The 27325-nt window shown below is 38.8% G+C and overlaps 1 protein-coding gene across 1 annotated transcript in view; it reads left to right on the top strand.

Annotated features, from left to right (window-relative positions):
* The first annotated feature begins 1544 nt into the window (after positions 1-1544).
* cdh13.L (cadherin 13 L homeolog) overlaps positions 1545-27325 on the top strand; it is a 523301-nt gene continuing 497520 nt past the window's right edge. Inside the window, 1 exon segment of the mRNA NM_001094730.1 lies at positions 1545-1652. Within this exon segment, the coding sequence (NP_001088199.1) occupies positions 1620-1652 (33 nt within the window). The 5' untranslated portion in view covers positions 1545-1619.

The raw sequence follows: 27325 nt of genomic DNA, 5'->3' as shown, positions 1-27325 counted from the left end.
GTGAGCGTGCTGAAGCGCACACACAGGGGTGGAGTGATGAGTGTGCTCTGCCTTTGGCGCTAGTAACTTGGTCTGGCCCTACATGGGGGCATTTTTTTGGGGGAAAAAAACTATTGTGTTCCCCACAAAATTTTTGATGGTAGTTGTCCTATAGCATATGGGCACAGATTTGGGCTTGTAGAGTTACCCTAACCAACCAGTCAGTAACTAGCTACTTATCTGCCCACAGCTGGTAATGGTACCATTTTCCAATTTTCCAATTTCTAACTGGCTGTTATAGGATATTGCACTGTTACAATCTGGATCCTGAAGTGGGTGTGTGTATCTTTTTTTCCAGTTTTATTCAAGCCTATTTATTCCACGATAATGCTGCTTAATTTCTGGCAGCTGGCAGTTGCTAACGACAAAACAAAGCCCAAATACTTACAGATTAATTTGACATATGGGTTTACTGTCATTGTCATGGCTTACTTTAAGAATTGCTACATCTCGGATGGCGATTGAAATTCTTTCCATGAACTGCTTCACTGTTTTCTATGGTTCACAAATACTTTTCTAGGATGCCAGGGGAAAAGAAGAAGAAGAAGAAGACGAAGGGTGGGGTGGAGTCTACAGTGAGTAATGCTTCTATTCTGCTCGCTGGCACTTGCCAAGTAGATTCTCTAACACAGGACTTGTTAATGAGAGAACGAATTGGCATCTGCCTGTGGAATTGACATGTTCTTGGTTCGGAGCTTGGATGAAACTGTGATTTACATGTATGTGTGAGTGTGTACTGTGTATATATGTGTATGTGTGTGGACAGTGTGTGTATATGGGTGTGTGCGCGTATATCGGTGTGTATATCTGTGTGTTTGTGTGTATATCTGTGTGTGTATATATCTGTGTGTGTGTATCTGTGTGTGTATCTGTGTGTGTGTGTATATATATATATATGTGTGTGTATATATTTGTATGTGTGTATATATATGTGTGTGTATATACATGTACAGGCATCAATAAAACAATATGAAATAGATACAGTCATCCAAGCAGATAGACAAAACCATCCTTTGTGAACAAAATCCATTATTTATATAAAGTATTTGCCCAGAAATCTACTTTCCACTAGCTGGATACAGATCAGCCACCCATCCTTTCCTGGAGAGCAGCTCCTTGCTACAAAATGAATTTATTTCCCCCCTTTGCCATTTTTATAGAGAGAAGCCTGTGATTTATATGAAGCCATTTCTTTTTAACTAACTCATATTCCTTCCCTTCACCTCTCAGCATTCCAACGGATTGCACTGCGGTGAAGGCACAGTTGCCTGGGGTGAATCCTATAGTAGTGTGGCCAGGTGGAAAATAAAAGGGGGACACAGAGCATTAAGTAGAAATGTGGTGTTTGCTGTCACCCAGTATGAGCCTTGCAGAATGGGGATACGCTGGGATGAAAAGCAACTTGGAAAGCCATTGGTTGTGGTCATCAGGCGCTATCCAATGCTCTGGTGATGATGCTGCTGATCTATTTGGGAAGTTGGCTGCCTCTCAAGGCAAAGGCTCTTCTCGCACAGCAAATATGCACAGTGCAGCCTCAGTGCGTGAATGAAAACGCCTCCAGTCGCTGCGAGCTCGGCAATATGGATCACAAATCGCTACTCGTGCTGTCCCAGGTAAGGCAAAGATTTTCCTTCTCTTTCCGTGCGCTTCCCGTCCTGTTTCTTTTGGGTTTTTTTTTTGCTTCTTAAATCTTTGGTGAAACGAGTCCCCCCCCTGGTGATCATTACAACGCAGGGGAGACATTGGTTACTGGTCATACGGAAAGGGAGATCTCATTGTCGTGCCGCTTCTTAAATGGATCTAAAGTGGGTTTCAGCTTTTTGCGCCTCTCCTGGGAACGATGTGGATATGAGAAGCGTATCCCCCACCTCCAGCACGGATTTGGGGATACAGCTTGCCTTTGGAACATATGGGGGGGCTAGAAGATCCGAGTGGGTGAAGGGAGGGAGCAGGGGAATCAATGTTGAGCTTTGGCTTTAATGTGAAGTTGCCAATTAACATGCCGAGGAGGTGTATGGATTGCTGTGCCTTTGATTCTGTGTAGAAAGGAGCCAGTATTCTCTCTGAACTTTCCTATTTGGAGCTCTGGCCAGCACTGAGGAGACACTTGCTTGTAACTGCTCATGCACTTAACACTCTAGTGCTTCTTATAAAGTAGCCTTTTTATTTCTCCTGTGTACATAGCACTGTACTGTAACCCCACACCCTTCCCTTATTAAGGCTTCCAAAGAGCCAGGACAAATAACTCTCCCATCCAGGCATAGCTCTGCTACTGCTGCTGCTGCTGTCAGTCACTGCTGGGGATTTAGCCTTCTCTCACCATTCACATCTTCCCACGTTTTGCTAATTCCCTGCAAATGCTGCATGTTTTTATTTTTAAGAAAATCTCCTGTAGATTGCCTACAGCCTAGGGTAGTCATCTCCACCCTATCAAATCCCATCTGAGCATCTAGGGGTTAATAGACACAAAGCATTGCTTAGCAATAAGGATCTCTTTTAACTACTGCACATAAAAGATGACTTTGTGCTTTAAGATGTGGCTTTGAAGTAGGGGCATGTGTGTCCTTGGGCAATTAAATAGATGTGTTTTCTTTTAATGAATAAATTAAGATAGATTTTTGTTTCTCTGATGTGTACTTTGGATAAAAAGGCGTGAGCTTTTACTTGCAGAGCGATTCTCAAGAGGGGGGTGATTTATAATATTATACCTTCTTAAATGTATATTTATTATTGGAAACTATTCAGTATATCTGTATGGACTGTATGCAGAGACCAGAAATGGATTGATCAGTAGCTTCATAGGGCAATATAGACTGGGTGCCCAACTCCAAAAGGAAGAAAGAGCAATAAAACTCTAGGGAGTAAAGAGTCAAGCTTAATTAAAGATATATTGCATTTCAGTCTAATGAAGTATTGTGAAAAACACACGCACAGGGTACAGTCGTATAAAAACGCCAGGACATATGGTTTCAGATATCTACTGACAATTGGAAAGTTATTTTGGAATTTCTCAGTCCGAATGCCTGTGCAGCTGGCGCAAGGATCAACATTCAGATAGCCAGTCAACTCATGACTTGAATATGTGAAGTGAAATGAGAGCTCTGATAGTATGAAGGCGCGGCATGACAGTGTGCCGGAGAAAGAGAGTATATGAGGTCATTTCTGTTGATTGTAGTTGGAGAAACGGAGCAATACAATAAAGACTATAGAGAGCTTCCAAGCAGGTTTCAAGGACTGCAGTGGTGGAAAGTGTTGGAAAGATCCAATCAGATCAAACTAATATGCTTTTGGGACAAACTGATGTAGCCCTTCATTATGGAATGATGTTTTTGAATCATACATGGAAAAAAGAATTCTTCTAGAACAGGCACAGAAAACTAACATTGCTGCTTGTGTATTTCTGTATAGGGAAAAAGTAAAATTAGATACCAAATTATCACCGTCTTGTGGATATTGCTTTGCGATTAAGCCCACAATACCTCTCCTGGAGCGTAGCATGAATAAAATGGATTTTGTTTGGGGAGATAAAAAAAAAGACGAATGGATTTCCTGTGCCATTACTGTAATTATACTGCTGAACTGCAAGGTTTTCTTTGGGGAAAGATCGCAAGGAGGGTGATTTAGGCGGTAGAGAAGTTAAAACAATCCTGACCATATGCTTTCTGCTTTATATTATAGCTGAAAGTCAATATCATCAAACAAGTCTGTTCTCTAGCTTCGTGCAAGCAATATAACAGTATACAAGAGCCTGTATAAACTAGGGGTTGTGTAAAGGAATGCATGGATATGGGGATCGTTGGACTGGTATGCTCATACTTTGCTGTAAAAGCTTCAAATAGTTTCATTCAAAGTAGCACAAAGTGTCTTCTGTAAAATAGGTGACAGCTTGTCCCCAAAGATGCTAATTCAAATTGTCCTACACCATACTCAATTGGAAAGTTGTTATTGGGCATCACAAGGCATCGTATACTGATTGGTTGACCTGGCATGTCAGGGTTGTTTTCATCTGTGCACTTGCTGTTAATACTGCACTTGGCAGAGCAAAGGGCCTACTCTTATGTGGTCACTCGTTTGTTTTTTTCTTTATACATAAGCGGCAGGCACAGATTGCTGCCAGGGACCTATGTCTTTTTCTTTAGCACAGGTGGGTATTATAAGTTTCCAAGTTATAAGACTGGAATCATTTATTAACTGCTGTACTGCGGGTTTGGATGATGCAGTCTCTTTTATAAACAGAGCCACCATCAACTTATACCCATCCATTCCTACTGAGTGTTAGCACATGACACAATATTTTGCTGACTGTTTTCCTTCTAAAAATACCAATATAGGTTTTCAGAACGACACCTTTGTGTGATATACAACAAAAAGTACTGAAGTGAAGGAGTGTCCACTTCTGTAATTCATGCAAAGGTTGGCAACCTCATTCCTTTAATGCAGACAAGGTATGAAATCCATGCGTTGCACAGCTGACTGTAATCAGTTCACACATTATACAGGTTGCACAGCCATGCAGCATGCATCCACAATCACAACATATAGGGGGTTATTTACTAAACAACTGAATGCAAAAATCACGAAAAATTTGTGATTTTTTTTTTATATCAAACCAGACTTTTAAAAATTCACTAATTTTTCGGAATTTATTAAGCCCTGAGGATGGAAAAGTCAGAATCTGAAAATCCGGCATCTCAGACCTGTCGAGGTTGCATATAAGTCAATGGGAGAAGTCCCAATGATTTTTTGATGTGCGCTGGGTTTCGTGCAATACCCCAACGTTTTCACAGTTTTCAGGTGAAAATTTTAAAAAAAATCGTGAAATTCGTGAAAATCGGATGAAAAAATCGTGAAAATCTGATATTTTTCCTGCAAAGCAGATTTTCAGGAAAATGTAATAATAAATAAACGTAAAAAAACACAAATTTGATCGGAGTTTGTAGCAGAAAATATTGAGATAAATACAGACTTTGATAAAAAAAACTCCCATACAGTATTATTTTTAAAAGTTGAAATTTACCTGAATCTAATTATAAATGTGAACATTTTATTTAAAAAAAAACATTGATTGCCCTATTTGTCTGTGCAAGTGAACTAGAGAAGCATTTACTACAGGATTCAGCTAAATTCCAGCAAATTTTGCAGAATTCAGATTCAGATGAATTTTTCAGGTTCCAGTTTATTTCATATAACTTAAACAACCTGAACAACTGAACACAACACCTGTTTGAGATAAACGCCAAAAATTGCATCATTTACGAACAAACTAAAATATTCAAATTGGTGTCTAAATTCAGTTTAATATTTGACAAAATCTTTGTGGAGGATTCAATTACTTCTAAAATGCATGGGCGCCAGTGAGTCATCCTCTGTGTATTTTCATAAGGAAAGAATTCCCCAAAGTCTGTTGTGGTAGAGTGACCAGGAAAAGGTGGAAAAAGGTCACTCTAGCCTGTAATTTCTCCCCAGGTACTGAGAGAGGCTCCAGGAAGGGAGTTAGTAAACAGAGAATCTGCGCTCTGTTTCAAGATTTCAGTAGCCAGGGACTCCATTCTGCAGATCCAGTCCAGAGATTGGAGTTCACCTTCCACAGGAAAGCAGTCCTGTGGAAAGACTATTTAAAGTTACCGTATATACTCGCGTATAAGCCGAGTTTTTCAGCACCCAAAATGTGCTGAAAAACTCAAACTCGGCTTATACGCGGGTCATACCTCTGCTCTTCCCTCTGTCCTTCCCTCTGTCACCTCTGCCCCAGCCGGACTGCCTGTGACTGCCTGTGTCGCCGCCCGGAGCAGGTCCAGGAGCTCCGGGCGGCGCGTCCTTCCCTGCCGGCGTTCGCTTTCAAAATGGCGGCGCCCATGGCCGCCACGTGGGTAGCGGCGCCGGCCGCTACCCACGTGGCGGCCATGGGCGCCGCCATTTTGAAAGCGAACGCCGGCAGAGAAGGACGCGCCGCCCGGAGCTCCTGGACCTGCTCCGGGCGGCGACACAGGCAGTCACAGGCAGTCCGGCTGGGGCAGAGGTGACAGAGGGAAGGACAGAGGGAAGAGCAGAGGTGACAGAGGGAAGGACAGAGGGAAGAGCAGAGGTGACAGAGGGAAGGACAGAGGGAAGAGCAGCCAGGGTGGGGAGAGCGACAGATGGGGGGGGGAAGTGGCAGAGGGAAGCAAACATGAAATAGGGGTGGCAGAGGGAAGCAAACATGAAATCCGGTCGGCGACACAGTCAGTCACAGACAGTAACAGGTACCTGCCCAGTGTCCCCCAATTGTTGCGGCTGGGTCACATTCACATTTTGAAATCTGACATGGGGCCCCTAGGCTTATACACGAGTCAATACATTTTTCCAGTTTTCTTAGGTAAATTAGGTACCTCGGCTTATACACGGGTCGGCTTATACACGAGTATATACGGTAATTAGAATAGGAGAGTGTGTCTCTCAACAGGGCACAGCAGGTAGGAGACCTGGCTGTGTGAGGAACTCCCAGAGGAGCTGGGAGTGCTGCCTGTTACTGCAAGAAGCAGAGGGAGCCCGTGACTCTCACAGAGAGTATTGTGAAGAGAGTACTGTGAAGAGAGTGAGGAAGCCAGGAGGCTGAATAAACACTACAGGAAGGAGTCCTGTGAGTACAGGGGTGAGCCAAACTATTTCTTGTGCTGGTTGTCCACAAGGGGCCCAGGCTAGTCAGGGACTGCTTCAAAGTGTGAAGGTAGTGCCCAGTGGGCTAGGTTTTATTTTTATGATTTATGCTTTGTATCCTGAAAATGGTCACCCCTGTGTCTGTGCATTATTGACGGTGTGTGTTAAAGTTGGAAAATAAACCTTTGTTTTCCTTGAAGAAACTGTGTGTCCCTGTCTTTATGCTCCTTTCTCCTATGCTGCCTGCTCGCCATTGACTAATCCCCCCTAAAAGTTACGTGGTCAAGCCGCCAGCTTGTCACATATGGTGGAGGACGCGGGCAAAATAAGGAGCAATTAAAAAGACATACACCTGTTTAAAGGGCTGATGAGCCTAAGAGACTTTACCTATAAGCCTGTGAATATGGCAATTGGTGCTGCTAATCCCATTTCTTCAGCTGTTCAGCAGGAGGCTGTGAGGGCCGTGCTAAAGAAACAGGAACAGCAAGGTGGCGACTGGTGGATGCAGTTCCACAGCGACTGGGAGAGAGTCTGCGCGCCAAATGTGGTAAAGATGCCAATGGGGAAGAGATTGCAAAATGCCCCAAAAGTGAAACGTGAGCGTTTCTGTGAGTTGCAAGGAGCAGTGGCAGCTCCTGAAAAGTCTTTAGAGGAAAAGACTAATTTTTTCTGTGTACCACAGAGAGAGTTCTTCCAGCAAGCTTCCTTAAAGGTACAGCGACCTGTGTGTTTTCAACAGATGCCAAAGGAAGTGAGGGAGACTTCGCGAGTGGCAATGGAAGTCACTGTGTCTGGATCCAAGCAAGTTAACTGGGTCCCAAGAGGCGGTACCCCAAAGTTGGAGCCCAGGCGGTGGGCACAAGTGCAGCATGCCAAGGAGAGAGGGTATGCTGGTTTCACAGTCCAGTCTGGCAAGGTTGGCCAAAGATTATCCCCAGCAGTTCCAGAGAGTCTGATGCCCTTCAGGAATGGTGAGACTGTTCTTAAAGGGGCGGTGGAAAGGGAACAGCAGGCTGGGGGGATAAAAGACTGGGACTGTGGGAGGAAAGGAAAGGTCCTGGGACCTAAAGAGTTAAGTGCGCAATCAGAGTGCACTGTGCCTGTTAAAGGTACTGCTGAAAAGTCAGTAGAGGTGAAAGTGAATGGGATTTCACTGTGGGTCACACTGGACATTAACGCAACTAAGTCGGTGGTGTTGCATGAACTGTTAATGTTTGTTCTACCCTGGCAGGAGCTCCCGGTGATGCAAGTGAACTCTGAACCGACTGTATGTCTGTCTTTTGAAACCACCAAAGGGACAGTTGTTCACTCCCTCGTAGTTGCCAGTGAGGGGGAGGTGGAAATTGTTCTGGGAACAGACTTTCCCCTATTCTGGGTGTTGTGGGGAATCCACAAAGGTTTAGATGTGGAGCAATCAAACCAGGTGGTTAATAATGTCTGTTCTATGCAAAATGTTATGTGTAATTTTGCTGACCAATGTCCAGATGTGAATCCTATGTGTGTGACTGTGGGGTGTGAAGTAACCCCCATAGAAAAAAGTTTAGGGGTGACCCCCAAAGTGAGTTTTTCCCTAGCAGAGGTGAATTCTGCAGTGCAAAGGCTGGAAGGTTTAAAGCCTAATTTAACAAACCTAAATGTTGCCAGTGTGTGTGAGTATGAGACTGCAACTCTGGTGCAAGAAACTGCAGCAAATGTGGAAAGTCTGCATGGGGAATTGTTGAGCAGAGAAAGCTCAAATACTTTAGCAAACAAGGAGTTAAAGCAAATAGATGGTAACCCTTTGTTTCCCTGCAGTAGCTCATCTATCAAAAGTCTTTATGAGGATGGGTGTACAAATGAGCAGTCTCAGTCAGGTGGTATGGATAACTTGACTGGGCTTATTGAAAGGGAAAGGTGCGCCCACTGTTTTAGTATAGAGCATGTTACAGACAATTGTGCTCTATATTTTGCAATACAAAGGCTGTTTGAAGTATGCAAGCCGAATTGTGGGAATGAGACACCTGAAAGTATGTCAGGTGAGCGACCTGAAATCCTTGACTGCCAAGCTGTGTGTGTGAACACAGTCAATGCAAATGATGGTTTGGAAAATAGTACCATGAGTCTTAGTGGTGATAAGCCAGATGGGATGTCTGAGGAAGTGAGTGATAAAAATGTACAATTGCCTCCTGAATCTGTGTGTGTGCAGGTGTCAACCACAGAACTGTTCTCCAGTGTGAGAGTTGAAACACAGTGTGCTGTAGAGGGAAAGGTTTGTGAAGTAACAAGTTCCCCAGTAAAATGTGTGCCTTCTATTGAGAAGTGGAGTGTGCCTGAGAGTAGCTTAACGGCACAGACTGCCGGTAAAACAGTGAATGTGAACAGACCCGAGTGTGCTGAGATGGAGAATGGTAACATGGCTGTCAATGGGGATAAGCCACATGGAGTGATTGCGGTTGAAAGCAAAGTCATGACTCCTGTGTTACATTCCATGGAAAAAGTCTCAGAATCTGTCTGTCTGAAAGAAGATGCGTTGGGTCCCAATACAAGTGATCCCAAATGTGAGTTGCTTGCTAACCCTGAGCATGTGACTGAGTGTGTGTCTGGCTGTATAACACATGTCTGTGAGCAAGATGCAACCAGAGGGCAGACTAAAACTGTTGGCCATGGGCTTGAAGTGAAAGCCCTCAGTGTGTTTAAAAACCCATCATTGCCAGTTGCGGAAGGACACCCTATATCCCAGGCAGTGGGTAAAACTAAAATGAAAAGCGTGCATGATGGTAACAGAGATGCCAAAGTGTGTGTGTCTTCCCTAGTAAATAAAATTCAGGAGTTGGAAGTGTGTGTGGCCGCTCCCATAGAGACACATGTGTCAGATTCATGTGGTAGCAATAATACGTTTTCATTGAAGGGTTCATCCAAAAGGAACTCCCAAAAGTCAAGTAGGAGAACCTGGGTGACTAAAGTAAGGCAAAAGTGCAAGTACATGGTGATGCTTGAGAGTCACTCAGCCTTACAAAGAAGCATGCATGTGGTATCCCTGATTGAGATGTGTGTTTTGGATCTCATGCATAGGAAAGAAAACATGAGGAGACTTGTAGAAATCCCTTTAAGAGAGAGAGAATTTCTATTAGGGTTTCAATGTGCTCACCCCTACGGGTTGAAGCAGAGAGGGGGGATATGTGGTAGAGTGACCAGGAAAAGGTGGAAAAAGGTCACTCTAGCCTGTAATTTCTCCCCAGGTACTGAGAGAGGCTCCAGGAAGGGAGTTAGTAAACAGAGAATCTGCGCTCTGTTTCAAGATTTCAGTAGCCAGGGACTCCATTCTGCAGATCCAGTCCAGAGATTGGAGTTCACCTTCCACAGGAAAGCAGTCCTGTGGAAAGACTATTTAAAGTTAATTAGAATAGGAGAGTGTGTCTCTCAACAGGGCACAGCAGGTAGGAGACCTGGCTGTGTGAGGAACTCCCAGAGGAGCTGGGAGTGCTGCCTGTTACTGCAAGAAGCAGAGGGAGCCCGTGACTCTCACAGAGAGTATTGTGAAGAGAGTACTGTGAAGAGAGTGAGGAAGCCAGGAGGCTGAATAAACACTACAGGAAGGAGTCCTGTGAGTACAGGGGTGAGCCAAACTATTTCTTGTGCTGGTTGTCCACAAGGGGCCCAGGCTAGTCAGGGACTGCTTCAAAGTGTGAAGGTAGTGCCCAGTGGGCTAGGTTTTATTTTTATGATTTATGCTTTGTATCCTGAAAATGGTCACCCCTGTGTCTGTGCATTATTGACGGTGTGTGTTAAAGTTGGAAAATAAACCTTTGTTTTCCTTGAAGAAACTGTGTGTCCCTGTCTTTATGCTCCTTTCTCCTATGCTGCCTGCTCGCCATTGACTAATCCCCCCTAAAAGTTACGTGGTCAAGCCGCCAGCTTGTCACACTGTATATAATGGTAGAAAAAGTTGGGATATTAAGGTTTCACTCTTAGGGGGTTATTTCACAAAATCCAAGTTTTTCAGATTTTTTAATTAACAAAAGTATGACCAAGCTAGATTCCACAATTTGACCTTGTTTATTATTTAAAAAGCTTGATTTCATCGGATCGGGAGTTTTTTCTGAAATGATCAAGTTTTTTCAGGCTTTCAACTAAATTTTTTGGATTTTTGTCCAAAATAGTCAGATTTTGGGACTAATTCCAGTGCAGACCACTGAAACTTCAAAATAGGATAGGGCCCTGTGCCATTGACTTATATAAACCTCAGCGAGTTTCAGATTTGGACTTTTGGCAGAATTGGGTTATAATAAACATCAAAAAATTCAAGTTTTTTTTTCCATTAAAAATTCAGATTTTATAGTAAAAAAAAATAAATTTTTTTTTGAGTTTTCGGACCCCCGATAATGTAATGTTAGTTAATAATATATTTTTATATATAATGAACAATCAGCCAAATACAAGAGAGAGAGACACTTCCTTCATGCTGGGCCAGAGATACCTTGAGGGTGTTCTGCAGACTGGGCTAGGGGTGGCTTGGGGGGTGCTTTTACAGCAAAGACATTTGTGGCCATTCGTACATAGTAAGGGTTCATACTGATTGGTATTTTGCCCAGCATTTGCCTGTGGTTGAACGCAAGAAAACTGATGGCAGGGGAACATAGGGCATAATGTCTGTCAGTATAAGTCCTTATACTGATCCATTCCTATCAATTTTATAACCATGTCAGTATCCTTTTAAATACAATCATCATCAACATATGCAAAATGGTAATTGTCAGACTGGACTAAAGGTGGTCAGGGTCAAAGATGTTCAAAGACATACTATAATATCAGTGGTAGCAAATGGCCATGCTTAGTAACTTCAATAACCACATCTCCGCTCTCCGCTCTAGTGATGCACCCCTCATCGCTAAAGACTGAACTTAATAAACTTTTGACTTATTTCGACCCAAATTAATTATGTCATTATTTGAAAGCACACAATTATATATGTTAAATTTAGTCATAAGGCTCCTGAATACTCAGGGCCCGGACAGATCTCTCTCACACACATACTCCATCTGACCTTACTATATATCACAACGTTACACAGCCGCTGTATGCCATTGTATAAATAAATAGCCATTGGATACAATTGTTCTCTATGAGCACATCTGCACTTTATCATGTTTTTTATCATGTTCTAACTACTGTCATATCACAATGATACACCCATCATGTCTGACGTTTAGAATTATTTACTTAACATATTACATCTGCTGAGTGTGCACTGTCTTGTCCTGTCCCTGCACTATGCTGTCCTGTCTTGCAGGCGTTGCATATTTTTACACTTTCACTTTTTATCTGTTGTCTGGTACATCTATGTTGTGTGTAGCACCATTGTCCTAGAGGAACGTTGTTTTGTTTCACTATGTACTGTACAAACGTATATGGATGAAATGACAATAAACTCACTCTTGACTTGACTCTTGATGTAAAAACCATCTTTATGCATACTCACACATGCAGCGGAAGTAGTGTTGGATAGCGTAGACCTAGTTTTCTGAAATATTTATTTGTAGCACTTTACATATGATAATATTCTGCCCATTCCTCATTCACCTTTTCATCACTGTGAAAACATAAACACACTTGGCAATTAAGCTAACTAATTACTAGCTAAGCCGTGGGTAATCTTTAAATAGCAACACCTGTATATCACTGAGGAGAACTTTATTTTGGAAAGCTTTGTCAACACCTTCAGCCAATTTATAGTTTGTCTAAATATGTTAACATAGAATAATTTGACAACAGCATAATACATTGTACATTCTTTTTTTATAGACGTCACACTTATATATCACATGAATGGTGAGTTTGATTGGTTTTATGTGAGCAACATCACAAGTTCTTATACATTTGTGTTTGAGATTCAGATTTGGAAATAACACATTCTGTGTTGGGCATTTGATCAGAATATTTTGTAACTTTTGTTGCCATGTGATTATGGATTGAAGTAGAAATGGCTCTCATAAGACAACCAGTGGGTATTTAGATAATAAAACTAATTAGATTACAAGTGCTATCTGCTATGTACAACTTATGGTACAAGAAATGTCATGATGATGGAGAAGAGTAATTTGGTGGTAGTTTTTTTAATATTCCATTTTTGCGACTGTTGATCAACTCTATATACTGTATATACATCCGACTGGAATAGGGAGGAAAAACATCAGAGTTATCTTATTGCTTACCTTTACCAAAACTAATTTCACATTTTAGTGGTCACAAGTAGATTTTGCTATTGCTCTTAAAGAGAAATCCTCAAAATTTGTGTGCGGGGTCAGTTCCACAGGCATGAAAAAATGCAGATACGGGGAGAAGAAATGTTTCTGTTTCAGTTGACACAAATAAAAAATATATTGTAACTTGAAAGTATAAATTAAGGGGGGTTATTTATCAAAGGTCGAGTTTTAGAGGTTTTCTGTGAAAAAAAAACTTGAATGTCAGGAAGGCTGCAAACATCTTCAAATTGGTCACTGGACTTCTCCCATTGACTTATACATGAATTTGGTAGGTTTTAGGTCACGAATAGTCGAATTTGAGTTTTTAAAGGGCCAGAGTATGATAAATCTTGAAATTTGAATCAGAATTAAAACTCGAATCGAGTTTGGATGATTCACAATTCAAATTTGACAGTTTTGACCAAAAAAAAAGTAAAACATTTGAATTCTAATTTTCAGTTTGACCTTAATAAATCTGCCCCTGTATCTTCTTCCTGACAGACCGGCAGTATTTGGTACATTTTAGGCGGTAGTTGTTTGTTTTTAGCTTCTAGATAATAAAGGGAAAACAGGGGCAGAGAGAAGTGGAAGAAAGGACCTCAATGTTTTGTAAATATTATGAATTAAAAAAAATGTTATCATAGTAAATGTATAATATATGACACAAAATCTCCAGCTTCTCCTGGCTTCTTTCTTTTCCAGTGGCAGAGGGTACACACAATAGCATATTTGTCAAGCTCAAGGGCAAACCAGAACTCTGCAACTACTGTTGCTGAAAAAAAAAGAGAAAAGAAGTAAATGTACAAAATCTCAACCCATCCTGCTCCACTCCCAACACTGAGGCACATTAGTAATGAGTCCTGAAGTCAAAACTACACTGCTTATTATATATTAGTCCAATATGACTCCAGTGACTTGACACTTGTTTTTTTCTTTTATTCTTGAGATTACACTGGAGTAATGACTGCTAATCACTAAAATCTTGTAATAGGAACATCTTTACCAGATAAGGATGTACCCCGTCACAGTTACGAATGATAGTTATGAAAAAGTACATTTCATCTTATCAGAGCTACACAGACATTCAATAAAAGATAACACTATAAATATGCAGTATCCATACAGTATTTAAATATTGTTCAGTTCCTTTGTACCTTTAAGCTTAGTAGTTTGAGTTTCACATTCCAGTAACAGACATCCTTCTATTATTCAGTATCACCCATCTAATGAAACACATTTGGCATCCATCCTTAGATTTCTTTCACATTTCATTCGTTTTGCATTTTCAATTCTTTAACGAGCAGCTTTTATTTATTTTTTTGTCACCCTGAGAGGATTTTAGCACATTACATAGAAATGGACGGCCAATGTGTTCACCCTATAAAGACAAGAGAACTCTGTTAGTTACTGCATGCCACTAAAATGATAGATACATACATGTTATACATTTCATAGGATATTTCATTTTACACAATATATGTGTAAAATGAAATAGAATGAAATAGCAGAAGTTATGTGAACATCTTTTTTGGTGGAAGACCAGAGCATGTATTTACTATTGGGGCAAGGTACAAGTTCAAAAAGAATAATAAATAAGCAGCATGGTTCCAGTTACAAATTGGGTTTAGCATCTTTTTTTTTCTTCATCTACATTTTTCTATCTCTGCTCTATAGGGATATTCAATTTCTTAGCATTTAATACAAGGGTCTTTGTCCACCTCATTTACTATGTTCTGATTCCATGGTACTATAAGGAAACTTTATAAGAAAATGAAGACGGTTGGGTGGTGTCTCCATGTTGCTACACTGGTATCTCTGGCAAACTGGCCTTTCCTTTTAAGCTATATCATCCAAATGATTGCACAGGAGCATTGACATAGGCTGTGGCTAAATTATTGACATGTGGTCACTCTACAGAGGTTATTAACTAAATTCATCTGGTCTGGCTTTTTGGGGCAAAACTAGATTTCTTTAGTGGGAAAAAAACCTTTTCGAGATTTATTATACCCCGATACTTCAAAAAGCATGAATCTGAAAATCCTCCATCTCAGACCTGTTGAGGTCCTGTATAAGTCAATGGGGGAGGCACCTATCCTAATTCGGTTTGCGCTAGGTTTAGCCCGATAATCCAATAAATTCTGGGTTTGGGCAAAAAAATGAAAAAAGTGTGCAATTCAGGAAGAAAGTCCAAAGAAATTGTACAGTTCAGGTTTTTGCTCAATTTTAACAGGTATTTTCCTGATCCCATTTATTATTTATTATTATTATTATGATATATTATCAGATAAATTCGGATTTTACTAAAAAATAAAAACCCTACGTGTGGCTAGTGGGATCCCGGAGTAACTACCTACAAATGGAGTACAGTTTATTCTCTCATTTGTATTATACTGTACATGACTTGCCATCTATTTTAGTAGGGAAAGAATGTGTCATAATGATGAAGCCGATTTAAATGAAGTACATGTGATACAGAGCATTTAGTGGCAAAACACTGTTAATAACAACACTACACTACAGAAAACAATCAATCAATAAGTTAAACATTTACTTTTAATTGATATGTAATATAAATGAAACTGTTCTCATGCCTTTATCCAAACACTGTGCCATAGAGTCCTAATCACTCATTTTGTTAGTTTACCATTAGTTAAAGTGTAAGGCAACCTGGTGTGATATCAGAATGTTATACAAAGGCCTAGTGTAGCAACACTGGGTAGTGATGGGCGAATTTATTCGCCAGGCGCAAATTCACTGCAAAATTCGCCGGTATCAAAAAAAAATGAGACGCTGGCGTCGTTTCGTAAACTTTTCACAGATAATTCGCAAATTTTTTGGTGAAGCGAAATGGCCCAAATTCTCCCATCACTAAAACTGGGATTTAGTTTGACTGAACACTAAATAAGGGGCCTAGTTATCATTTTATGTGAAAAATCACTGGCGATGTTGTCCATTGCAACCAATCAGCAATTAGATTTCAAAAATCATCTATAAGTTAGAAAACAAATGCAAAGATCTGATTGGTTGCTATTTTTCACACAGCATGATTAATATGCTGCTTAAAGTCATATTGCCTAAAGCTCAGGACAACTAAATAGGACACATTTTTGTTCACATATAATGCATTTTTAATTGATCTCAAATGGAATAATCTAAATTACGGTTTTTGATTTGGTCTTGTATTCAGTCAAATCTTTTGTGAAGAATTCCGTATAGGGCCAAAATGTCTAAAAATGATGGATTCGATGAATCCCTAGTGATAAATATCTTTTCAGAGCGTAGGTGCACAAAGTTGTAGTGCTAATGATTTAATATTTAGGAGAGTGCATCGCAATATCTGTTCTTGTAAATAGTATAGTTTTAAGGATTATTCAACAAATGTAAAATAGATAAGAAGCATTTACCTACATCCATACTGTGTATATCAAAAGATATGGTGCTCACACCACCTGCCCAAATGCTCAATTTCCAACTAATCTAAGGCTCATCAGGTGAACACCAGAACCCCCAAAGATGAACGTGTTCCTGGCTTAGAAAAGCTTCCTCCAGGTTTTAACTCTTTGTGTAATTTGATTGTATTCCTTGTCACAAAAGAAACAGGTTTTGAAGCACAGAACATTTTCCTTGTTTGAACTTTTTCCTGCTATTCAATCATTGATAAATTGCAGCTACAAAAAGAAGCACTGATTTTTCCTTCTTAAAAATGCTGAGTTTACAGAACAAACTTGTGCATATTGCTTGCAGAATGGAAAGATCATCTTTCTGCATTGCCCATAGGATTACCTTAGCTGTTTCCATTCATGTTTAATGCATCTAAAACACATTAAAATGGAAGGGAAAATGGAAAAGCCTTTTGTAAGCTGGAAAATAAGTCTGCAGTTATAAAACAAGGACAATGTGGCCTTATGGGTAAGTTCATAACTATGTCCCATATGGGAGTCCAGTATTTGTTCTGTTTGACCACCATTGTTTTTGCATAGAAAATCTGGCACAAAGACACTTTGTTGTTCTGTTTTACAAACAAAAGCATGTATATTTGTAGAGTTTTCTATTAACCCTAGTGGTAATCCTTAACAGTATCCTCTCCTTTGTGTCACCTTGAGTTTGCAACAGTGATAACATACTTAATTTGCCTGGTGTATCTTTACCCTACAGACATGAGACTGAAATGTTAAAAACCTTAAGCAAGTTAGGAACCAGATTTTTCATACCAAAGCCAGAAGATATGTGGTTAATATTCTGGATCCAATTTCAGGAATGTAATTAAATGTGAGTTCATGAAAATCTTTGTATATTTTTTAGGCATAACATCATATGACCCAGTACAAGTAGACTGACTTAGAAATCATGTTTTCACATGCTCTTGTTATATTCAGTGACCTTTTCCATCCTATAACAAAACAGGCTTCAGTTAGTGGGAAATATACAGTCTTAGAGGCTATTAAGTTCTATGTCGCTAATTCTACTTTCATTGTGGATTTTTATCATGGTGCCCCCAGTTTTCTTCATATAAGATGTTTTGTAGCTTCCAGGCAGAGGAACAAAAGAAGCATTAGTTTCCCCTATGGAAGCTACTATGTATTTTTTTTTTTAATTCATACTTTTAGCTCGGTAAGCTGTTTTAAAATAAAATACAGCCAGTGAAGCCTTAGGCAAATCCTGCAAATGATATCCTTTTCTTTGTTCGGATCATACCGTAGACCTAAGTCTGTGCATTGAAATGCGGATAGATATCTTTTTGATCTATATATTTGGCTTTTAAGTGCTCTTTCATGCTAAAGTTGGATTATCCATGACGGTAAAAAAGGAATTTTGATTATTCTTACATAGCAATGATATAAAATGTAGCACTTCTTCTCCTTGATAAGAAGTATTTGATTTTTTTGTTTTATATGCAATTTAGCATTGCAAAAAAAGACCTATACGGTTGGTAAAATGGAAAAATTCTCTAGATATTTACAAGTCTCCAGAAGAGGGCTCCCTGTGCACCAAAAAGGCTGCAGCTCTCTATAACAAATCTTTGAAATAAATCACTGCAAAACTTCAGCTGTAAAAGCAGTTACAGAGGAAACATTTCCCTTGATCTTAAATTCATGCAGAGTGATCATTTTTAATGCATGTCAGACGTTGTTTGATTTGCCTGTTTGATGTCAAGAAAATGCACAGCAGATAACTTTGATTACTATTCCCCAAAACTTGATGATTTGCAAGCATATGACAAGTGGAACCATTACTTTGTCATACACTTCCTAATAGGAAGTGATTAAAGGTGGAATCAAAGGTAAGGATTATAATTTGGAAATCTGACTTTATGCAGAAATATAGTTTTAGGTCCCTTTTTGACGGCAAAAATGAACAAATGAAAGGACACTATCAAGAAATTTGCAAAAACATTATTATGAACATATACTAGAGATGTGCGAGTCGGCCCAATACCCGCGCGACCCACAGGTTTTCCTGTGGGTCGTCCGGGTTTAGCTCTTCTGACTGCTCTCGCCGCCCGCGTCCTTACAAACGCAGGCTTCCGATTTCCGCGTTCAACTTTTATAGACGCGCCTGCTCCCCCTGATCCTTTTGTGACATCATCGGCTGGTCGTTGTGGGTCTAGAAAAGGAATCCGGATCCTCGGTCTAGGGCGGGCACAGGTGGAGGGAGGGCGGGTGGTGGGTTGGGAAAAACCTGACCCGCACATCACTTATACATACTATATTATGATTACCTATACATTTTCATATAATAGAGTGAACATAGGTACCAACTTGCACAAGTGTTACCAGCAGTAGCCAATCTGATTTCATTTTCTTTGCAGTACACTGTTTAAAAGTAATTGCTCCTTAATTGCTATTGGCAACTGAACCTGTGCAACTGGAAAAAGTGCCAAATATCTAGAGCCTCTATTCTACAGCCCCATTTCCTATTTTTTTTTTATTTTTACAAAACAGCTCTTGTTTTTTATTTGGACCCATGACTCACTTTAACGATTTGTTAATGGTTAGTAGATTTGTTAGGTTTTGGTATGTCTTTCATTTCCTACTGATTGTTGATACAAGGTCGTCTGCCAATCAGGCTTAAAGGTTTGAAGGGTTTAGAGGAACGAATGGTGCTGTTTAGAGGGGCACACTGTAATGCTTTCCCTTATATCTCTATAGCTTTGATGTAGCTTAAAATGGATGTATGAAAACACAAAATGGATTTGCCTTTCTAAATCAAGTGAACAAAATGTGTACAGCTTATACAGATACATATGTCTTCTTATTCCATTATTAATGTTATTTTGTATTAAGGCAAAGCAATTGGTGCCGTTTCTAGCAGTGAATTATGCTGCCAAATTAGCCTGCTGCTCTTGTAGGTCAGGAGATGTTCCAGAAACCATCGTCTCGTTTGCTTTTATGCATATGTTCAAATGTTAGCTCTCTTTAGCTGAGAGAAAGAAAGAAAAGAAAGAAAGAAAGAAAAGAAAGAAAGGAAAGCAGCCTCATAGTACTAAATAATCTGACTCTACAGTCGAAAAATATTATGCACCTGGCTGGTGCATAATATTTTTTAAAAAAACAATTTTTGGCTCCACTACAAATCCGAGTATCTGAGTATATTTTCTTCGACCACTGCATCTCATTTCCCAGAACCCCCCATGGCAGCAGGTGGAATGTGTCATATCCTCCCTATGTTCCATACAGAGATTGACGGAAATCCTATTACAGCTGCTGCTCTTCAAAAGACTTTATTATATTCATATTAACAAATCCAGTTTCCAGCAATGGAAATTTCAGGTTTATAATCAAAATCAATGTGCTTTTTTTCCCCGGGGTAAATATCATTATTGGCTTTCAGTGTGCGAACACCAGTTTTAAACTTTTAGACACCACAGTATTGCATCCTGAGAAATATGATAGTCATTGTTTTATGGATTTCTTACAAAACTAGTTATCCACAACTTGATTTACCATTTATAATATATTCCCTTTTAAAAATAAAAAAACATAGATCAATTGGCTTTTCATCAGAAAGAAACACAGCTTACACTGATACTTATATGTTACTTAATGGGCAGGGGTGCTTCGCCAATGAGGCGTGTTGAGGCTGTCGCCTCAGGCGGCAGTGCCCCACTAGGTACCAGGGGCAGCAAAAATGCTGCTCCTGGTACTTTAAGAGCAAATTTATGGGGGAGAGGGGGCAGCAGCAACTGCTGCTGCCTCAGGCGGCGGAAGGGCCAGGATCGCCCCTGTTAATGGGCAATGAAAGCTCAGTCTATGATAAATATACGAGTGTATTGTAGCAGTTATGAATTCCATCTCTAGAAAGTTACGCCTATGAAACTAACGAGGTACCTGCATTCAGTATATATTGTACCCTCACCATGCAAAAGGAATAAGTACTGTGATCATAAAAAGAGCTAAGAAGGAAAGTTATGAGTTGTGGTTTTGGATTTAATGATGCATAACTTAGAGTTAACTGTGTTCTAAAATGGAATCCCAGAAAACCAGTGTAACATTGATTTTCTTAAAGTTTCCTGATGTGGCACATTAAACAGTTGCATGATAAAAAAAAAAACCTTAAGAGCTTCTGTACTTTTTCAGATTTTTCTGCTGACTTAAAAAAATTCAAATATATCATTGCCGGATCTTGCCACGTTCCATTCTGCTCTCATCCAGTGAAATAAGTCATAAATCTGTCAGCTAAGCTGTAATGGTCAAATGAAGTCAATCTAATTACATATAAAGTTTGGAAAGAAAATGTGGTTTATATATCATCCCGGGAGTGTCAAGAACTCAATACATATCACTAAAAGTTCCAGTGAAAAAGGGAAAGAGCATATATTACAGCACTGCATAATATATGTAAGTTACATATATAAATGTACATTGTCCAGTTGGCCAAGATACAATGATTTTTATTAAGACCTATCTATCTATCTATCTATCTATCTATCTATCTATCTATCCATCCATCCATCCATCCATCCATCCATCCATTTGTTTACAATGCAAAAGAAGAACGGTCCTCACAAAAATTTGAATTAGTCTTCCAAAGGTTTATTTTTCTCACATTTCTATATGTATGTATCTTTTTTATTTAAATATGGACACAAGCTGGCCTAACATGATGAAGATTCCATGCTATTACATCTTATCCTACTGTGTGGACACAGATCGGACAAAAGAAATAAAGTAAATACATTAATAGCTTGGTCTCTGTAATAAGTTACCAGCAATGCACATTCTGCCATTTTCTTTTCGTGTTTAGGCAGTTTACAGGTACAGGACGCATTGTACAAAAATAAGTTGTCCAGAAAGCTCCCTAACAAGGGAAAGCAATCTCCCATAACTCCCTTCTCTGTAATAATAACACAGGACCTTGTAATTGATTGTAACGGAACCGCATAAATCCATATTGGTGGCAAAGCAATATATTTTTTTTAAGTTGTAAATGTTTAGTAGATTTAAATGTCCCCAATTATTTGAAGATCCTTATCTGGAAAACCACAGGTTCCAAGCATTTTTGTTAATACCTGTAACTGGAAATGGAAATTAGTTTGGTGGTTTGATCCGAGATTTAAGTTAATAAACTGTTGCTCATTTAACCTCATTGTTATGTCAGTTCCTTTGTAAGCACTAGCAGTTTGCAAGCTTTTTCTCAATCGATGCTTTTTCTTTCATTCTATATAAATATACTTGAATTATATGACTTGCCCGACTGTTGTTTTGATACGCATTCCTCTCAGAGTTTATATTGATTCAGCGCTGCAATTCTATAGGAGTCCGTCCGCTGAAGGACATCATACATCTCTTTCAATTGAACAACATGTTGTCCCAGCACTGCAGATAGTCCCAGTCTGATCAATAACATTTCATTTTTAGCCTGTGATTGTAAACCTTAGAAAGCACACCTGAAAAATGGGCATGCTGTGTTGTACAATACTAACACTAATCACCTTTGAAAGAAAAGCCAGTCATAGACATAAGGTATACTAAATAATATTAAATTTGCTTTACGAATACTGGGCAGTCTGCTAATTAGAATCAAAAACAACCCATATTCTGATTGAAAAGCCATCAGGGAAGGCGTAAAAAGCTTAACTACTCCTACTATTATGCAGCAAACATATTGCATGTCTGAGAGTGATTTGAATCGCTGTAACCTAATGCATGTAATATCCTAAAAAAAACAGGGTAGTCGCAGGTTGTGTGCTATGGCACCAGTGAATAAAAATTGAGTTTCAAGTACAAAGGTTTTCATAGAATAGAATGTTGAATAGAAAAATTCAACATTGGTGAAAAGTCATGACAGTTTTTATAAATGTGAAAATAATTTGGAGAAAAAGCAAGCTTGGTGGAATAACACAATTGAACCTTTGTATGGGATCTAGATATGGTCAATGTATACACCCCTTTATTGTACAGCAATGTGAAATATAGTGGAGCATAATAAATACAAATTAATAATATTAATAAAATCTACCCCAACCAGGGGTCACTAAGAACTCAAATATTTGAGCCAAAGGTCTCCAGTAACTTAGCAAAATGACTTTGTTTCAGAGCCTCCTCCCTATATATAAATGCAGCTTTTACTCCAACTTGTTTTATACAGAATATAGTATAACCTAACAATACCAAACACGAATAAAAGCTTTATCGGTTATGTCTGCTTCTAAAATTTTAATTACAATCCCATCAAAAATGTTAATGCTTTTATTTAGTTTAATTATCCCTCAATGAACACATTAGTGTTTAGGCGAGAAAAACGTAGATCAAAATGTTCTGCAAATTAGTCAATGCTATCAAAATAATATTAACACTCCGAGTTGCTCTCCTCTGCTGCTTAATACTTTTCTTTGTGGTTTTTAATTGGACACATTGGATGTACAAACAAAATTAGTGGTTGTTGCGGTCAAAAATATACTGTTTATTGTGGGTATTTTTATTTTGTATGTAATAAATATATCCATAAAATGGTATTCAGAAAGTACTTGCATCAATACTGACTCCTCTGTAGACAGAAACAGACACAAAGAAGCCCTGTCAATAACACTTGCCATGAGGAGCTGTTACTTCCATGGAATTTCTTTCTATTTTGCACCTACACAAGCAATTGAATTACGCCAATGAGCCTCACACTAAGGGGCCTATTTACTAACATCCGGATTTCCTTTTTTTTCATGAATCTGATTTTTTCACAGAAAATTCACGTTTTAAAACATTTTAGATTTATTAAGTGTAAAAACCATGAAAAATTCCGATACAAAACTAATCAAAAGTAAAACCAGTCAAGGCCCCATAGAAGTTAATAAGGGAAGATCCTATTGGACTTTTTTTTAGCCATTCAGACTTTGAGGTTTTAGGCTTTTTTTGCTAGTAATTATCTGAAAACTAGTGCGATATATTTGTATTTTTTATGAACTTTTTCCATTCTTACTTTTAATATTCAGATCTTTTACTAACATTCATGATTTTAGAGAAAAAGACTTTTCAAAAAGCTCTAATGCCACCTTTAATAAATGGGCATCCAAGGTAATTTGGCACACTTGGATTATATGCAATTTGCATCCATCCCGATACAAGAAAAATGTGAATCCAACTTTGCCATGATAAGTGGGAGCAGATTAACATTATTTAAAGGCAATTGGACTACTGGTACATATCACTACATTGTGGGTAGAATAACCTAACAATTTGTACAGCCTAGTAATCAGCAGGTAGCAATTATTGATCAGCAGTTTGAAAACAAACATGTAATAGGTTATTATGGGTTACAAGATGTGGGAAAATGTACTTTTTATTACATTAATCCAGAAGTATAGTAAATTATTGACCCACAAATATATTTTAGAGGAAATACTGTCAACCCCCTTTTAAATTAAAATCTAAATATAAACTTTTCTAAAGTGGTAAAAGCCAAAATGGAATATCTGCCCATGAACTAATGGGGACAGTATCCTATGGACATATGACTATAGTACAGTATCCTATGTAAAATGCTAATAATAAATCTTTATGATTAAGGCTTCTTAATTAGTAAATACAGCATCTACAAAATCCAGATGTTGCAGGGCTGATTTTGTAATTTGCATTATCAAAAAAAGACAGTTCAGAAGATCAGATTAGTAATAATCGCTTAAGTTTGTGGATTGCACATGTGTTTGGTTTAAGAAGGCAGTTGAGGATTGAACAAAAATTGTATTTTATAAGCACTGTACACATTCATTCATTCAAGTACAACAGACATAATTCTTTCAAAGTGTACTTGAAAACATTGAAGGCTTTCATTCAGTTCTACCTAAATGTACTCAGGCCTTAGGCCTTATCAGTGCCATTGCTTCTTATTGGTATGTCTCTGTGAGTATTGTTTTTTAAGCACAACTGTATTAAATCATCTGTTCCGTTTCAACAAGGTGGAATTAAATTGTCTTGGCAACAGAAGCAGTTTTTGAGTTTATGTATTGCATCTCCAGTATCTACTCCCTGCAAACTGCCAACATACGTTTTTTTAGGTCTAGCAGAACATTTTTTAAAATATAAAGCAGAAAAACAAAGATAGTTATAATAATCTGATCATACTGTATATACTGAAAACTGACCCACTCAAATTTTAATATAAACTGCTTTAGCATACAATCCAACATTTTGGTCACATATTTTGACCTTCATTGTCTGAGGTCACATCATGTGAATGAAATGTTGGATTCTAAAAAAACACTTTATTTTGTTAGATGGTCCTTCAAGTACAGTTATTTTGTGGTACAGGTATAGGATCTATTATGTGGAATGCTTGGGACCTGGGGTTTTCTGGATAAGGGTTTTCATTTTAATCATTATACCTTAAGACAGTGATCCCTTACCAGTGGCTCGTTGCTCTCCACTTCCATTGATGCTGCTCCCAGTGGCCTCATAGTAAGTGCACATTTTGAAAATCCTGGCTTAAATTCAAGTTTTGGAGGGATGAAGACAAAGGTTGACTCCATCAGAGTCTCCTGCAGGCTAGCAGTCCACTTGGGGCTACCAATTAGCCTATCACAGCCTATAATTTGGCATCTCCAAGGATCTTTTTCTTGCTTGTGTGGTCTCCTAACAGTTCTTATATATGAGTGTGGCTCACAGATAAAAAAGGTTGGGGACCCCTGCCTTAAGGCTACTAAAACAAATTTAAGCATTAAATAAATAATAATAGGACTGTCTTGCCACCTGTATGGATTTATGCAGCCTAGTTATCAGCAAGTACAAAATTATTTTCGTAAAATTGACTATATGGGAGACGGCCTTCCCGCAATTCGGAGCTTTCTGGATATAAGTATTCTTGTAAGCTGTAACTGCAAATGTTGATTAATGTGTATGATAAACAGTTTTTTTGACAGATCATTGCTAGGACTGACTCCCAAGTAAGAAATATTTTTTACTTTTTTTTTATATAATGACAGGAGCATTAGTCATTGTGGCGTGTTACTGTCTTATTTCCCTGTGTTCACGCAATGGAACCTTCTCTATTTCTGGCATTTAATTACTGAAATTCTCTTCAAAAGTTCCATTCCCTTGGCAATCAGTCACTGAATATTTGGCTGCTGGGATGACTCTAAAATTCAGCTAATAAGATCTATCTTCCACTTTTAGGGAAGAAAAACCTGCAGTTTCAGCATGTGTTGATGCAGTCACTTTGTTTTAGTGGAAAACCGAGACAAGGTCGCATTGTAAAGTATGCTATATTTTCATAGACCTTTGCACTTTTTTTTGGCAGGGTTAAATTTTGAGACATTATACTACAGACACAGATACTATACTATAAATACTATATGGGGATTTACAGTATGACACATATAAAACATCATTCAAATTACACATGGGTGCCTGTTTCTATTCTGCCTATTTTAACTGTAGAACAAATTACTATGGGGGTTATTTATCAAAGTCCGAATTTATCTCAATATTTTCTGAAAAAAACTCCGACCAAATCCACACGGGTTTTGTGGGCTTATTTATTAATACACTTTCCTGAAAATTTTGTTAGCAGGAAAAAATCCAAAAAAATTGTGAAAATTCGTTTCTGATTTTTCATCTGGTCTTCACAACTTTTTTGGATTTTTCACTCGAATTTTGCCCAAAAACTCAGAAAACTTCGGGTATTGCCAAAAACCCAGCACACATCAAAAAATCATTGGGACTTCTCCCATTGACTTATATGCAGGCTTGACAGGTCTGACTTCAGATTCTGACTTTCCCCATCCTCAGGGTTTCATGAATTCCGAAAAAAAATTTAAAAGTCGGATTTTATAAAAAAAATCACACATTTTTCGTGATTTTTGCATTCAGAGTTTAGTAAATAACCCCCTTTGTGTCTGTTGTAATTCTGTGCTATAACAGCAGATACATTTTAATGGAACAGTATAATACAATAAGGAAATATATTAAAATTTCTTAAAATAAATGTCATAACATGTAGCAGGGCTGGATATTTCATCTACCAATGATTATATTAGGTTAATTGTAAACACATAGCAGCATAACAATGGCGTGCCACCCCATCCCCCTAAAAATCTAAAGAGGTGTGCACCTACCCGGCTCTTCCTGCACCTCCTGCCTGCCTGTGTCCCTTGCTCCCCGCAGCACGCACCTACCTGGCCCTCCCAGCACCTTTCGCCCACCCGTATCCCCTTCTCCCTGCCTCACACTCAAAGTCAGTAAGAGAAGCCAGGGAGGGGGGGTTTCTTAAAGTTGTAGGGGAAACAGATCCTGAGGTCCAGGTCCCCCTGTCCCCTTAGCCGCCCGTGACCACTGGGTCTGCTTCCGCTGTAGTTACACCACTGCTTACACAACTAGTAGAGTTAGGTGTTGAGACAAAAATGTGCATTAGAGAAGTGCTAACACAACCTTCACTAGAATATATCCCATCATAGCTATTTAAAAAGTATAGTAAGCCATTCTGTGAAGACCTCAGAGATAATAAGAAATAACTATACATTTTTTCAACTGTAACTTGTTAAATAGGCCCTGAACTAAAATCCCCAGCATCCCTAGGCAGCAATTGAGACCTATAAATCAGCCCTAACTGGAGAGACACTGATTGTATGTGCCTGCAAATAAACCTCACCCCCAAAAAATATATAACACTGTATAAAATTCAAGATATTGAAAATCTTTCATAAAAGAAAAATAGCAAGCCAGGTTGAGATCCATTATGTATGGAAGAACAGATTTGTATAGTAGATTTGTATAGTAGTATTATAGTAGTAGTATTTTACTAAGATAAGATTTTTCTATTGAAAATAAAGGTAGAAAACAAGACATTTTTTCTCGCTCTTGTGGGTAATTGATAATACAATAAGTAGCTATTATGCTTTGCACAGAGTATACAGCAACCAGTAATGACATTGAAGTCTGCATTTTCTGTCCTACAGTATATGAGCTGCTTAACACATAAATTCTTAAATGTCTTGTGACTCA

The sequence above is a fragment of the Xenopus laevis genome, chromosome 4L, assembly GCF_017654675.1.
Source record: "Xenopus laevis strain J_2021 chromosome 4L, Xenopus_laevis_v10.1, whole genome shotgun sequence".
Taxonomy (NCBI): domain Eukaryota; kingdom Metazoa; phylum Chordata; class Amphibia; order Anura; family Pipidae; genus Xenopus; species Xenopus laevis.
This window is presented reverse-complemented; position numbering and strand designations above follow the sequence as displayed.